This window comes from Anolis carolinensis, chromosome 2 (assembly GCF_035594765.1).
Source record: "Anolis carolinensis isolate JA03-04 chromosome 2, rAnoCar3.1.pri, whole genome shotgun sequence".
Classification (NCBI taxonomy): Eukaryota; Metazoa; Chordata; class Lepidosauria; order Squamata; family Dactyloidae; genus Anolis; species Anolis carolinensis.
In genome coordinates this window covers 165817402-165833568 of record NC_085842.1, presented here as the reverse complement: position 1 = coordinate 165833568, position 16167 = coordinate 165817402, and the positions used below count along the sequence as shown (strand labels likewise).

Genomic DNA, 16167 nt, shown 5'->3' with positions numbered 1-16167 from the left:
TAGTACTTTTTCCAGATTCTAAATGCATCTCTGAGGCTGCAGACCTGTGCAAGCTTACTCAAGAGTAAGATCCAGACAACTAGGTGGTTTCTTCCTTTAAAGTAGAGGCAGCTCCCAAGATACAAACATCCAACTCACAAATGATTCATAGTTAAGAACAAGGTTAATATGACAGGAATTGAGAGAAGTCTACCCCTTAGAAGGGAAATTCATTCCTGGAAGAGTCCATATCATTGGGAAAAAGCATCTGCACTGAAGTTTTATCACCAGTCCTTGTTTCCACAACAAGCCAAATTTTTCAAAATCCAATTATCACAAGTACAGAAAGTGAGGTGAAATTTTCAGAACAGGAGCACAGACAACAAAACAAACACCACGGGGGTGTTAATCCTTCCCTATACTAGCCAAGGCTGGAGTAACAGTTACAATGTACCTGTTCTGACTTGCAAACAAATTCTCTTAAGAACAAACCTACAGAACCTATCTTGTTTGTAACTTGGTGACTGCCTGTATAGGAATCAGTGTTTCTTTTTCAGGAGGCTATGGCTGGATGAACTACTATCAGAATACTTTACCAAATATAAGTTCACTCTGATTTGGAATATGCATTTTGGGCATTCATTTTTTGATTTATACATAAGTGTGTACTGGAAATCATATTTTAAATCTATTTCATTTAAAATCAAATTAACCCTCCCTTGAGTCCTCCCTAAGGTAAAGGTTTTCCCCTGACGTTAAGTCCAGTCATGTCTGACTCTGGGGGTTGGTGCTCATCTCCATTTCTAAGCCGAAGAGCCGGCGTTGTCCGTAGACACTTCCAAGGTCATGTGGCTGGCATGACTGCATGGAGCGCCGTTACCTTCCTGCCGGAGTGGTACCTATTGATCTACTCACATTTGCATGTTTTCAAACTGCTAGGTTGGCAGGAGCTGGGGCTAACAGCGGGCGTTCATTCTGCTCCCGGGATTTGAACCTGGGACCTTTTGGTCCGCAAGTTCAGCAGCTCAGCGCTTTAACGCACTGTGCCACCCTATTGCCTTTAAATCCATTTTCAAAGTACACCTTTTCTGGAAAGGCTTTTGAACTAGAATGAACAACTACTGAGGGCCTCATTCCCATCCCTCTCAACCTATGAAAATTAAGGAGAAGAGCAGCCTACCCCACTGAAATTCAAAACTGCAGCAATAGTGGCAACTTCCTCACCTTTAAATAAATCTTTCTTTAGAATAAGGAGGCTGGTGTCTCGTTCTAAAGCTGACTAGCACTTCCAGAATTCTAGAAGTGGGGTCCTGAAAGCAAACCCCTGAAGTTACCAAAAATCCATTGTATCATTTTTCCATTTTCTCCTTGTATCTCCTATAGATTTAAGAAAGCATTTGGTCCTGCCTTCAGCCTTGTGCTTTCCAGATTGGTTTAATGGCCTATCCAATCACTATGCTAGTCAGGATCTATTGGTAATTGCAGTCCAACGCGTCTGAAGTTTTGGGAAAGCTACTGTGAAACGGAAAAGGGAAATGTTCTGTCCAATTGTTTCTGCACAGAAATAGTGAAGTACTTACATTTCTCTAAATTCCAATCCAATGTGTGGCAGTAACTTTAAAATCAAGATGAATGCCAAGTGTAGAGTAGTAGAAGCACCAGTGGCAATATCAGTATACTATATCAGTGTGATCATTACAAATAAATTGCATCAGAATAGATATTGAACTCATCGTACTTGTTTCTCCTCCCTACAAAAGGTTTTTTATACTGCCCTGCCTCTCTACTGCTATCAGGGAGTGTTATGGTGCCCTTTGACCAGTCCTCTCCTCTCCCCTTCCTGAGATAAATCCTGTGCCCAATCCCTTGCATTCCCCATAGGAAAGCAAAGTCCAATTTAACTATCCCTAGGAGATCAAAGGTCTTCATTGCTGATATTAGCAAGCCAGTTGAGACTGCTGACACTCCTGTGCTAGGAATGAGCTACAAAGGTATGTGATTATGATTCTGGAAGGCTATTCATTGGCATATAAGAAGCTACTTTGAATTTAACTGGGCCACTGAGCTATTTAAATTATTTTTGCCTATACAGTGTTCCCTTGCTACTTCACGGTTCAATTTCACTCCCTCACTCTTTTGCGGGTTTTTTTTTTTTGTGGTCCAAGGCACTCTCAGAATGCCTTGGACCTCAATGCTATCCAATCAAAAGTGGTATCTATCAAACTAACCAATTAAACAACATAAAGCAACTCATGGAGGACTATGGAGACTGCCTTTGGCACATGCTCCCTCGTCCCGCCCCCTCTTCCGGGAAGGCTTCACTGGCCTGGAAGTTGCAGGTTTATAGCCTTCTCTGCCAAATTGCTGCCTGCCTCACCTAACTACACTGCAAAACGGGCTTGCGAAGGAGAGAAAGGCCGCCTAACTACTAGATATAAGATATAAATATTAAAATTAATATAGTGTCCCTACTTCACGGATTTTCACTTATTGCAGGTGGCCCTGGAACGTAACCCCCACGATAAGCGAGGGAACACTGTAGTAACATTGCCTAGCAATAGCTCTCCGGGGTTTCAGATAGGAGCCTTTACTATTAGGAGAAGCCAGGGATTAGTCTTGGCATCTTGTCCATGCAAAGCAGATGCTCTGTTACTGCTTGGACCTGATACTGCTCAGATTTCTCCTGTCAGTCCACCAAATATTAAACTGAGTTTAGTTAGATTCAGCATATGAGAGGCTTGGAGAGTGCTGAGAATGGATATCACTGTGGCTAAGAAATCCCTTATCTTCAAGGAGGTGAGCCATAGTGAGGCACAGAAGTATCCTTCAAAACACAACTTTTTTGGAAAGGAAAATCAAGGTGGCATTGGGGACACTTAACAGTTTAGAGCTGATTTATTTAGAAATGCTCAGGGTAGGATTTGGAGCCCCGGTTCCTGTTGCTGGCCACACTAGTCCTGAGAGCATCAAAATGGTGCAAAAATATAAGAAATCAAAATTAGAAGTGACTGGATTAGCATTTCCAATTCTGATCTTGGGTGTTGAAGAGGGTCATAATCCTGCTTCACCTGTCAGAATGCAAAACCATGGCTTGCCTCGTCCCATTTAATTATATATAAGCCTCCTTTTCTTGGTTATTTTGGTTGGTGAGTAAAGGTGGCGGGCAACAGAGAAAAGTCTTGAAGGTGCATGCAGCACCTTATGCCTAGTTACTGCATAATGTGCTAGTTACTGTATGACAAGCATTTGAAAGCCAGGACAGACATGGAAGTGATTTGAAGACACACTTATAGAGGGTAGAAGTAGTAGACACAGAGAACTAGGGTTATGCATTCTTCTCTTGTCTAATCTACCTCTTTTTTTGCCTCGATTAATATTCTCAGGGTGACTTCATGTCTTTTTCATCCTCTCCTTAATTAGCCATAGCATCCTATTTGTATATCTCTACCTCCAGATATTGTTCCTATAAGAAACATTTAGTTAAGATGGTCTCGTCACCCATCTCCTTGCATGTTCAGAAGAAAGGATGTGGGATGCTACCTTTTACTATTCCTTCCTTCTCAGGACTTCTGCCAGTCAGCAAGATGTGCCGCCTTTCACAGTGATGGCCAAGCGACTTCTAGTGGCTGTTGCCTTCTGGGCTCTGGGAGGCCCTGTTGGACTCCATCATCTTTACCTGGGCCGGGATAACCATGCGCTTTTGTGGATGCTGACCTTGGGGGGCTTTGGTTTTGGGTGGCTGTGGGAATTGTGGATGCTGCCTGGTTGGGTGGCACAGGCCAACCATCCTCTGGAGAAATGCTATAATGATCCTCCAAGTTTCAACCCTGTGCGCTTCCTTGGCCAAGCCTTGGTTGGCATCTACTTTGGGTTAGTGGCCCTTGTTGGTCTCTCAACTCTACCTGGCTTTTACATTCTGGCTCTTCCTCTGGCTGTGGGCCTTGGAGTTCACCTGGTATCTGCAGTTGGCAACCAAACTTCTGATCTTCAGGCTACACTGATGGCTGCTTTCGTAACTGCACCCATCTTTTATGGTCGTGCTGTGGCCATTTTGCCCATCAGTCTCACCACGAGTGTGACAGCCCAGCGGCACCGGCAATACAGAGCTACCAGAGCTACCCGTGAGAAGCTTAGTGCCCGACTGTATAGGTTGGGCCTGGCCTATTTGGCTTTTACAACACCATTAGCCTACAGTGCCTTCTACAACACGGCTGCTACTGCCACCTATGTAGCCAGCAGTATTGGAACTGTGCTGGATTGGCTCAGTGCATTTCCATCGCTGACAGGCATCCTGGAGTCTGTTCTTCTCCTACCTTATCATGCCTGGAAGATGCTGGGTTTCAGTGGTGGTACCTTCAAAGATTGGGAGAAAGTTTTTGTTTTTGTGCAGTCTTTCCAGAGCGAGAGGCAGCGGATGGCTTACAAGGTACATGGCATTATCATACTGCTCAATTTATTATTATTTGTATGAACAGCAAACTTTCCAGGTACCTCAATTTGCTATTTTTCAAATGCTTTTATAATGTCCCAGTATCCCATTTTCTCCTTTGTCTTCAACGTCCTTCAATTGCTGCAAACTGAGTTCCAAGTGGAAAAATAGTTTGCACTGAATCAGGAGAGAGGCTAGGTGGGGGGAATCTTGTCTTTCCTTGGAGACTCAGACAAAAACAAGCTTGTGTGTTCTTTTTCATAACTTTGCTACCTTGTCCATGATATGATATTGGTTAGTTACACGTGTCCCAGTTTTCATCTGTGAAATGTTGAAGCATATGTTATAGAAAGCTGGACAATACAAAGAGTCTGTAAACTCTGTGTTAGGCTCTCATCAGATGGGGCTTGGAAACATACTAGGATGCTGCCCATATCATGATGTTGTTGGACTTCTGGTGGAGGCCCCACCCACAATTGGATTGGAAGTGTTGTACGATGCTTCCCTCCCAAGGGAGCCGGCAGAGATCCTTGCGGCTCAAGCAACGTTTCCCACGTGTGATGGGGAAGCATCGCTGCAAGGGAGTGGCGCGTGGGGTGACCAATTCACCCCACTGCCCTCTGTTTTCTCGGCAAAGCGGGACACATTGCCTGGCTCATGTGATAAGGTTGTTAGGGAGAACTCTTCTGTTTCCTTTCCGGATGGATAAGAGCAAACATTAGAAACTTTAACTTTTTTAGTTTACAAGTCCCTGAATTCCCCAACCAAAATAGCCCATGGTTTTGTCAGCCAAAAAAGTAACTTTTTCAAGTGCTAGGCTTTGGTAGATTTAACTAATTACAAGTGGAATTGAGAGACACAAAGCCAAAATTTATGAGTTCTGGATTTGAGAAGAGGGCTTATAAAAGTTGCAACTTTATTTTAGGTCTGAACATTTTTATCCAGTCCTTTCCCCAAACAACACAGAGCAATAACATACATAGTTCATCCTTCTGATATAACCTCTCAATGGCCTCTTGATATAGGTTAGTCTGAAAAATACAGTAATTGATCTAGTACCAACCAGTGTGTTGAGCTGGGAGTTGACCTTGGCTGAAATTTTACAGGATTTTTTCCCCTTTCCACTGAGGGGGTTTAACCTGCTGCTACCACCATCATTTATTATTTATATCATACAATGGATATGTATGGCATTTTTCCAAGAAGATGTTGGGGTTGGCAACCTTTGTGTGCCTATACTAAATGGCAATTAGTGCCACCCGCTAGGAGTTTAGGTACATCATTGTCATGGTAATTTATTGTTTGTATGTTCATTCACATCTATTTTCTGCTTGCATCACATAGTCTTTACTTTGTTCTCTTAGGTCTCAACTGCTTTCACACCCCTCCTACCTCCCTCCCTCTGCCTTCTGATGCATCATGTTCTTTCATTATTATTTTTTTGCACTACAAATAAGATATGTGCAGTGTGCATTGGAATTTGGTCATGTTTTTTCAAACTATAGTCCAGCCCCCCAACAGTCTGTGGGACTGTGAACCGGCTCCTGCTTAAAAGGTTTGAGGGCCCCTGGTCTAGAGCAACAATCAAACTTTTAAAAGTCAAAACTGCAAATGTGGAAGGACAATTATGGGACATTTTCTTTATATACCTTTCATTAAGAAGGTGAACCTGTGTTGGTTATGACAAGTATTTGTGAGTAAAACTACTATTATGTACATACAAAGAAGTCCAGGTTTAATTTCTTTCTCTGCTAGATATTGTATGAAGTGTGGAGTAAGTTAGTGAGCTGTTCAAACTCTGCCCGGTGCTTTGGATGCTCAGTGTGAGAGATGATGATGATGGTGATGATGATGATGATGATGATGTATTTTCGGCTTCCTGTCTCCCTCAGGAAACTCAAAGCAATTAACACTAAAAATCCTATAATATTTAAATCAAAACCCTATGCATACAAACATTACAGTTAATACCAGTAAAACAATTTGTACAAAACACAGCACCCCCTTAGGTAAAGGTAAAGGTTTTCCCTTGACACTAAGTCTAGTCGTGTCCGACTCTGGGGGTTGATGCTCATCTCCATTTCTAAGCCAAAGAGCTGGCGTTGTCCGTAGACACCTTCAAGGTCATGTGGCTGATATGACTGCATGGAGCACCGTTACCTTTCCACCTGAGCGGTACCTATTGACCTACTCACATTTGCATGTCTTCGAACTGGTAGGTTGGCAGAAGCTGGGGCTAACAGCAGGAGCTCACTCTGCTCCCTGGATTCGAACCGCCAACCTTTATTTATTTATTTACTTCATTTCTATCCCACCTTTCTCCACCCCAGAGGGGGAGTCTAGGTGGCTTTTCGGTCAGCAAGTTCAGCATCTCAGTGGTTTAATCTGCTGCACCACTTGGGCACCCCCTTACTCGATCTTAAAAAGTTTTTTCTTTAAAAAGCCTGTCTTAAAAGAAGCTATAGCCTACCACTGAAGGCACAGCAGTGCGGGGATCCTAGGCAGAGAGATCCACAAATATGCTCTTTTATTAGAACCTACTATAATGGGCTTAATATAGACATAGAAACAAGAAAGGAAGGGTGGAGGAATGGAGGAAGGAGAATTAGTGATTATTTTGCAAATCCGATGGGTTCTCTGCTGACACTCTTGCTGCATCAATACATTTTTGTGATGGAAGTAGCAACTGAGTAAGTTCTACTTTCCCTTAGATTTGCTGGTGTTCTGCTAACATTTTATTTATTTATTTATTTACAGTATTTATATTCAGCCCTTCTCACCCCGAAGGGGACTTAGGGCGGATCACATTATATACATATGGGGCAAACATTGAATGCCCATATACACATAGAACAGAGACAGACGCAGAGGCAATTTAACCTTCTCCTGAGGGGATGTTCAATTCTGGCCACAGGGGGGAGCAGCTGCTTCATCATCCACTGTGGCAGCACTTCCTCATTCCAATGTCGTAAATTAGTTAAATTTGATGTGTTGTCGAAGGCTTTCATGGCTGGGATCACAGGGTTGTTGTATGTTTTCCGGGCTGTATGGCCATGTTCTAGAAATATTCTCTCCTGACGTTTCGCCCACATCTATGGCAGGCATCCTCACAACCTCTGAGGATGCCTGCCATAGTTGTGGGCGAAACATCGGGAGAGAATACTTCTAGAACATGGCCATACAGCCTGGAAAACATACAACAACCCTAGTTAAATTTGCCTCCCCACTTTATAAGTGGCACCTTATTTCCTACTTGATAGATGCAACTATCTTTCGGGTTGCTAGGTCAGCAATGAGCAGGGGCTATTTTTTATTTTTTCATTGATGGGTTTTCAAACAACACACTTCCACATTAAAAAAAGTTTTGAAATAAGCTTCCAGAAGTACCCTAGAAGCGATAACCAGCTTTAGAACAAGACACCAGCCCCTTTGTTCTAAAGAGAGATTCCTTTAAGGGTGGGAAAGTTGCTATTGCTGCAACTCTGAATTTCAGTGGGGCTGAGTCACCTTCACTTTCATAGGTTGAGAGGGATGGGAATGCAGCAGAGGCATAGCCTCCTGAAAAAGAGGAACTGATTTCCATACACTCTTTGGAATCTTCTGCTGTCACACGGAGAATGTAGTGTGTATGTGTGTGCTTCTTTTTGAATGGAGTAAGCAGTCAGTCTAGGCATATCTTCCCCACTCTCCATGCATCAGCAGGGTATGCCTCAAATTCAGAGCTTTCTAAACATTTCATGTTGGTGACACATCTTTTAGAGATGCATCATTTCATGACACAGTTATGCAATTTTACAAGCAAACTGGAGGTTAAACCAACCTCTTAGGGACACATCCATACCTTGAAATAACAAAATATATGCAGACGCAATATATATCATGAAAATCTTGAATTTATATATATATATATAACCCTAACCCTAACTGGGGCCCCTGGTGGCACAGTGTGTTAAAGCACTGAGATGCTGAACTTGCGGACCAAAAGGTCCCAGGTTCAAATCCCGGGAGCGGAATGAGCACCCGCTGTTAGCCCCAGCTCCTGCCAACCTAGCAGTTTGAAAACATGCAAATGTGAGTAGATCAATAGGTACCTCTCCGGCAGGAAGGTAACGGTGCTCCATGCAGTCATGCCGGCCACATGACCTTGGAGGTGTCTATGGACAACGCCAGCTCTTTGGCTTAGAAATGGAGATGAGCACCAACCCCAGAGTTGGTCACGACTGGACTTAACGTCAGGGGAAAACCTTTACCTTATATATATGTGTGTGTGTGTGTGTATGTGTATACATATATGATTTATTGCTTATTTCACACAAGATTCTGAGGTTTCTCGTTATGTTCGTGCGACACACAAACATGTCACAACATACAGTTTGGAAAGCTCTGCTCTAAGCTGTATCCTTGAGTTATCCACAAGTCATATGAAAATCCACAATTTTGTCCCCAAATCTGCCCTGGCATATACTCAAGGTTGATTTATACGCAGGTATATATGGTAAATTGCTTGTCTGTAGGATTCAATTTTAATGATTAAATTACAGCTTAAGCCACTGGCGAGAAAGATTCTGCTTAATCACCATTTTCTGTTGAAGTACATTATTGTCCAGTCTTATTACTTTGAGAGGAAAGCTCACACTAAGTAATTGTTTTCTGTTTCAGTCAGAATAAGTTTGAAGTTAATTTTGAATTCATAAAAAATGGGATCCCTTGCATTTATATCCAGACATCTACAGTTCTAATTCATCTCCCCAGATTCTCCCCTTATTGATCTTCTCTCTGTGTGCTGAGAGAGACAAGAACTGTGCGTTTCAAGTACACAATGGACTAAATAGGACTCATGTGATCTCACATTGCCAAACACTGTTAACATATTCACAGAATATAATCAGAAATTGTACTATTAGCATTCATAATGATACTGACATATGGTTTTTTAAAATAATAATTTTAAGCAAATGTTGAAGTTTGATTAAAAACTGAATTTTATTTTTATTTACTCATTCATTTTTAATCACTCTGTTTACATGGAAGTGTTCCAAGAGGCAGTTCCAAGCATAACAGACAGCAATAAAGACCATGTTAAGTTAGCTAGGGATTCAAGACTTGCTTTGCCTGTGCAGACTCATATCCCTTTTTCGGAATTCCAAAATCTGAAATACCCCAAAACCAAAATTATTTTTATTATTATCTTTATTTATTTATTTATTCCCCACTTTATCTCTCCCAAAATAGTCTCAAGGCAGCATAACATAAAAGCATTGTCATACAATTTAAAATATGCAACTATGTAAACATTCAAACAGAATTAAATATAAACAGTATTAAAAATTCAGTTAAAATCCATTAAAACACATGGATGGCTGATGTACTGGCATCTTTGCTTTTTGCTGGTTCAGTGTACACAGACTTCATTTTATGCACAAAATTACTTAAAATATTGTGTATAAAATTACCTTGGAGCTGTGCGTATAAGGTATCTATGATGGATAAGTTTGCATTTAGTCTTGGGTCCCATCGCCAAGATATCCTATTATGCGCATACAGTAGAGTCTCACTTATCCAACACTCACTTATCCAACGTTCTGGATTATCCAACGCATTTTTGTAGTCAATGTTTTCAAAACATCGTGATATTTTGGTGCTAAATTCGTAAATACAGTAATTACTACATAGCATTACTCCGTATTGAACTACTTTTTCTGTCAATTTTGTTGTATAACATGATGTTTTGGTGCTTAATTTGTAAAATTATAACCTAATTTGATGTTTAATAGGCTTTTTCTTAATTCCTCCTTATTATCCAACATATTCACTTATCCAACGTTCTGCCGGCCCGTTTATGTTGGATAAGTAAGACTCTACTGTATATCAAAATACAGGGATTCCAAAATCCAAATAAATAATAAGTAAATCCAAAATCCAAAACACCCGATCCCAAGTATTTAGGATAAGGAATAGTCAACCCGCAGTTCCCAGTCAGTGGTACAGAACAGGTTTACATAGTACCCATGTGGCAAGGTAGCTGAAAAAATGCAGGATGGCAGGTGTTTTATCCACATGACAAACTTAGGCTGAGATAAAAGTCATGAGTTAAAAAATGAATTATTTTCCCCGGAAGCATGGCATACTCAAGGGGCATCTGAAAATTGGGAGGCAGGAACAAAATGCTCAATCCAGGGGAAAACAACTTGTGATCTTCAGATGATGTACTACAATTTTTGGGAAAATGTTTGTTTTATTCCTCTTTGTGCTAATGGCTCTTCTATTATGTAAGCAAACAACAGATGGATAATAGTGTTGGTATCATACCACAAAATGCTAATTGGAATGTACTGTGTTGTAATATATATTATACTTGATTGCCTAAGACCCCTTAGAGTTTTGAAGATACAGGCAGTCCCCAATTACAGACAAGATAGGTTCTGTAGGTTTGTTCTTCAGCTGAATTTGTATGTAAGTCGGAAAAGGTACATTTCATACATATGAAATATTTAAAAATGAAATATATGAAATGTACCTGTTTCGACTTACGTAACAAATTTAACTGAAGAACAAACCAAGCAGCAAAACAAATGTCGCAGGAGTGTTAATTTTTTATATATATCATATATACTCTAGTATAAGCCGAGTTTTCAGCCCTTTTTTAGTACTGAACCCCCCCCCCCTCGTCTTATACTCGGGTGAAGGTCCTGGTTGGCTTATATTCTGGTCATTTTATACTCGAGTATATATGGTACATTTATTATTTTTCTCTATTATTATTGGTATTATTACACTTATTATTTTACTTTATTAATTATTATTATTATTACATTTCTTATTTTACTTTATTATTATTGTTACTATTACATTTATTTTACTCTATTTTTATTATTATTAATACATTTCTTATTTTACTCTTATTATTAAAAGGATACATAAGCACATTAACATTGAAGAAGATGAGAATAATGATTTAATCAGTGTTGGACACTCTTATCTTAAAATACAGTTTTATGTAAATATTCAAAAACATTTAATCTACTGATGACTCAATTAATGTAATTTTATTGGAATCTATTTTTATTTCTGAAATTTACCACCTCAGCTTATACTTGAGTCAATGTTTTCCCAGTTTTTTTGTGGTAAAATTAGGTGCCTCGTCTTATATTTGAGTCGGCTTATACTCGAGTATATACGGTAAATTTTGGATAGCATGGGGAATGTATAACATTCCTGTGACATTTGTTTTGCCGTCCAGAAGATTTCACCTCATTTTATATCCCTGTAATAATTGGATTTTTTAAAAATATATATTATTGAGGAAACAATGATTGGTGCTAAAGCTTCAGTGGAAACACTTTTTCCCCATGATAACTCTTACAGCAGAGGTCCCCAAACTAAGGCCCGGGGGCCGGATGCGGCCCTCCAAGGCCATTGACCTGGCCCCCGCCCTCAGTTTTAGACTTCGGCTCGCCCAAAGTCTGAAATGACTTGAAGGCACAACAACAACAATCCTACTTGATTATCTCATTGGTCAGACGCAGGCCCACACTTCCCACTGAAATCCTGATAAGTTTACAGTATGTTGGTTAAAATTATTTTTATTTTTAAATATTGTATCATTCTTTCATTTACTACTATAGTAAATGAAATATTGTAAATGAATGATATGGTAATAATATAATATATTGTGTATACATATAATATTGATAATAATATTATAATGTAATACAATATAATATTTATTTATTTATTACAGTATTTCTACCCCGCCCTTCTCACCCAATAGGGGACTCAGGGCGGCTAATAATAATAATACAATATAATAATATTAATTATCTATTATATATTAAATGTAATGTTACTAATAATATTACGGTATAATGGTATAGTACAATAAAGTAATATATAATGCTAATATTGTGCTATGCTAATAATATAATATATTGTATGTACATACAACTTGTAAGCCGCTATGAGTCCCCTTCGGGATGAGAGAGGGTGGGGTATAAATGTAGTAAATACTGTAATCTGAGGGACCATGAATCGGCCCTCCACTTCAAAAGTTTGAGGACCCCTGTCTTACAGGAGTGAATTTCCCTTCCCAGGGATGGATTTCCTTTCATTTCCTGTTGTTTCACCCTGTTCTTAACTATGGGTTGGATATAAGTTGAATGCCCGTATACCAATCATGTTACAAGGGCACACAACTGTTCTGTGTATTCAAGTCATTTTCCATTTATGGTGACCCTAAAATGAACTTATCATGGGGTTTTCCTGGCAAGATTTGTTCTGAGTTTTTACCCTGAGAAAATGTGACTTGCTTAAGGTCACCAAGTGTGTTTCTTTGACCAAGCAGGGATTTGAACTCTGGTTTTCAGAATGATAGTATACTGCTCAAATCAATTTTAGACTTAAAACAAAAACCAAAAAAAGAAGCTAAAACTGCATAGAAAAACCTGTCCTTTTGTTTTTTGAAAATTAAACCCCAAACATTTATGACCAAAGAATGATAGCAAGGAAGGTTTTGTGTGTGTGTGTGTCTGTGTGCGTGTATATGTTTGGAATTGGAAGGAGAAAAACAGGAGACCTCAGCCGTATTGGACACTTGCCTTTCCAAACGTTTTGTGGAACTACATATACCCAAAACAGACTAGGCAATAGAATTAGAAATGTATTGATTTTCAGATGTTGTGGGTCTGCAGCTCTCATCATCACTTTCTGTTGGCTGCGTTGATTGTGGCTTGTAATTCTACCAGTGTTTCCCATCCCCTTGTCAACAAAATTATTCAGATCTTGGAAAAGTTTGGTTTCAGATTACGGATATGTCTACACTGAAGAATTAATGCAGTCTGGCACCACTTTAACTGCCATGGCTCACTATTATGAAATACTGGGATTTGTAGTTTGGTGAGGCACCAATACTATTTGCCAGAGAAGGCAAAAGGCCTTGTAAAACTGAAACTCCTGTGATTCCATAGCATTGAACCATAGCAGTTAAAAGTGGTGACAAACTGCATTCATTCTGTCATGTAGATGCAATTCCCAGAATCTCAAAAAATCCAGATTCAAATATCTGAGCTTTGATAAATAGAGTTCTTGGCTTATACACATTTTTGGTATGTAGCAAATTGTCACATAATTAAATGAGATAGTTGTCCATGCCTCCTACTCTGCCCTCCTGCCTGGCATCACTAAGTCCACTGTCATCTCTACAAGGTCTTTGAGAACATCCTCTCCACCTCACAGCTCTGACGGGATTTGTTTTCTCCCTCCTCCTCCTTCTTTTTTAGGTCTTAGGCATCCACGATGATGCGACACTTGAAGAAATCAACAAGAGCTACCGGGAGCTGGTGAAGCTTTGGCATCCAGATCACAATCGGCACCAAATGGAAGAAGCAGAGAAACGATTTATTGAGGTGCAGGCTGCCTATGAGCTTCTCATGGAAATGAGGAAACACAAAGCTGTATGACTGGACGCAATAACTTTCTTGCCTTTATATATTTGGGGAGCAAAGTGTATCTTTTGAAGCTGTCATTCACAGAGTACAAGATGGGGGCTTTCTTTGGAGACAAGAGATATTTCTTTTCAGCTGCTGGCTGGAGGATCTGGGACCTATTAAAAAAATTGTCCAAGCTCCATCTGGAACATAGAGAATACAGAGACTATAACAAGCCACTTTGTTCATATGCCATCCTTCTATTTGCCAAGAATGTCAAGGATGAAATAAAGAAATTTAAAGAGAGAAATGTTTTCCCATTCACTGTATCTGTTATCTGAAAATTTTGTAATACTTTAGTGTAGCATGAACCTTCTCTTCACCTTTCTCTTCAGGTTGCCCATCCTTTGACACAGGAAAATAATGAGCACTGTCAATCTTTGTTTTTCTATAGAGGATACTTCTATTGAATAGTATGGGCTGTTTTTATTGAGCTGTTAACACTCTGCTGGCATGTACTATCTATTTTGACTTCAGAATCTTGTAAAACAGAAACCAGGCAAGTACCATTTATTTTTATTTATAGCACTTTAAAACATTTATGTTTAATGGGTTGCTGTGTGTTTTCCAGGCTGTATGACCATGTTCCAGAAGCATTCTCTCTTGACGTTTCACCCACATCTATGGCAGGCATCCTGACAACCTCTGCCATAGATGTGGGCAAAAGGTCAGGAGGGCATGTTTCTGGAACATGGCCATACAGCCTGGAAAACTCACAGCAACCCAGTGATTCCAGCCATAAAAGCCTTCAACAATTTATGTTTAGTGTTTCTTTTGTATTAATTCTCACTATTAATTTATTATGATAACTTATGTGTATTTCTAAGCCCTCTTGAGAAATTTTTTACTGAAAAGACCAGATTCAGATTCCTTAAAGAGGTAAGCAGTTATTCTTGGAGTTGTGGTTTAGTATGCAGTCCAACAAGAAAACATGGCTCACTGGAAAATCCAATAGCGCTGGGAAAGGCTAAAGGCAATAGGAAAAGTAAAATACAGTAGAGTCTCACTTATCCAACACTGGCTTATCCAACATTTTGGATTATCCAACGCATTTTTGTAGTCAACGTTTTCAATAAATCGTGATATTTTGGTGCTAAATTCGTAAATAACAGTAATTACTACATAGCATTGCTGCATATTGAACTATTTTTTCTGTCAAATTTGTTGTATAACATGATGTTTTGCTGCTTAATTTGTAAAATCATAACCTAATTTGATGTTTAATAGGCTTTTCCTTAATCCCTCCTTATTATCCAACATATTCGCTTATCCAACGTTCTGCTGGCCCGTTTATGTTGGATAAGTGAGACTCTACTGTACTGCATTATAGATGGATTGACTCAATTAAAGAAGTTATATCTCCGAGTAAGACCAGAGCCAGATTGTTTATAACAGCATCTCTTGAAGTTCTGACATTCATAGGATTGCCATGTTGAAGCTGACTTGATAGTACATAATCACAATGCCAATGTAGATTGTTGCTGTGTAAACTTACTACAGAGTCAGCCTCATTGAATCTAGTGGGGTTTCCTTGAAGCAACTCCACTTAATATTGCAGCTTTGGATCCTGCATGTTTCAACTGTACTCTGATTAAAACCAATTGTTTTATAAATGATCTTTGAATGTGTCTCTTTGTGTGTGTTTTAAGCCTTTTAATAATGGCAATAAAATATTCCCCACAGTGTATCTGACAGAACTGCGTAATTAAACCTATTGTTCCTGGTTTCCAACTTTGCCATAAAAATATTGCTATTCCTCCATATAAGTAAACTGCAATCTTCTACCGCACCTTGTTTTATAGCATAGGCTAGGGCCAGAGGTTCCCAAAATGTGCTCTGTAGATACCTTGGGGCTCCGCGAATGATTGTGAGGGGCTCAGCGACAGACGGTGTCATGCTGCTTCCCTCCTCCTCCAATTGTTAGCTGCTAAACTTTAGCTGAAATGGAAATGTGGCTTAATATGGCTCTGTAAGAACTAAGAGCGGTCAGTTATCAACCACTGCTCAGTCAAAGGGAGATAACAACAGCTGTAAGCTTATTTTTGAAGAAGATAGTGCGAATTCCTTGGGCTTGAGTTTGGAAAATTCTGTATGTGATCCTGCTTCAGAGTCTACGATGCCTAGTGAAGAGGTACTGAAAGAAAGTAAAAAACGAATATCTTGCGATTCATATTTGGACACGGGATTCACTGAGTTTGCTGATGGATGTCCACGGTGTGTGATATATAACAAAGTTTTGCTCATAGCTCTATGTTCCCTACCAAGCTTGGATGGCAG

General features: G+C 39.7%; 1 protein-coding gene across 1 annotated transcript; it reads left to right on the top strand.

The window, feature by feature from the left end:
* Positions 1 to 1700: 1700 nt before the first annotated feature.
* On the top strand, positions 1701 to 15506 carry dnajc22 (DnaJ heat shock protein family (Hsp40) member C22). Its single transcript, XM_008114407.3, has 3 exons — positions 1701 to 1970; positions 3544 to 4405; positions 13684 to 15506. Exons 2-3 carry the CDS (start codon positions 3584 to 3586, stop codon positions 13861 to 13863), a joined length of 1002 nt encoding a protein of 333 aa, XP_008112614.2. The 5' UTR covers positions 1701 to 1970; positions 3544 to 3583; the 3' UTR covers positions 13864 to 15506.
* Positions 15507 to 16167: the final 661 nt, after the last annotated feature.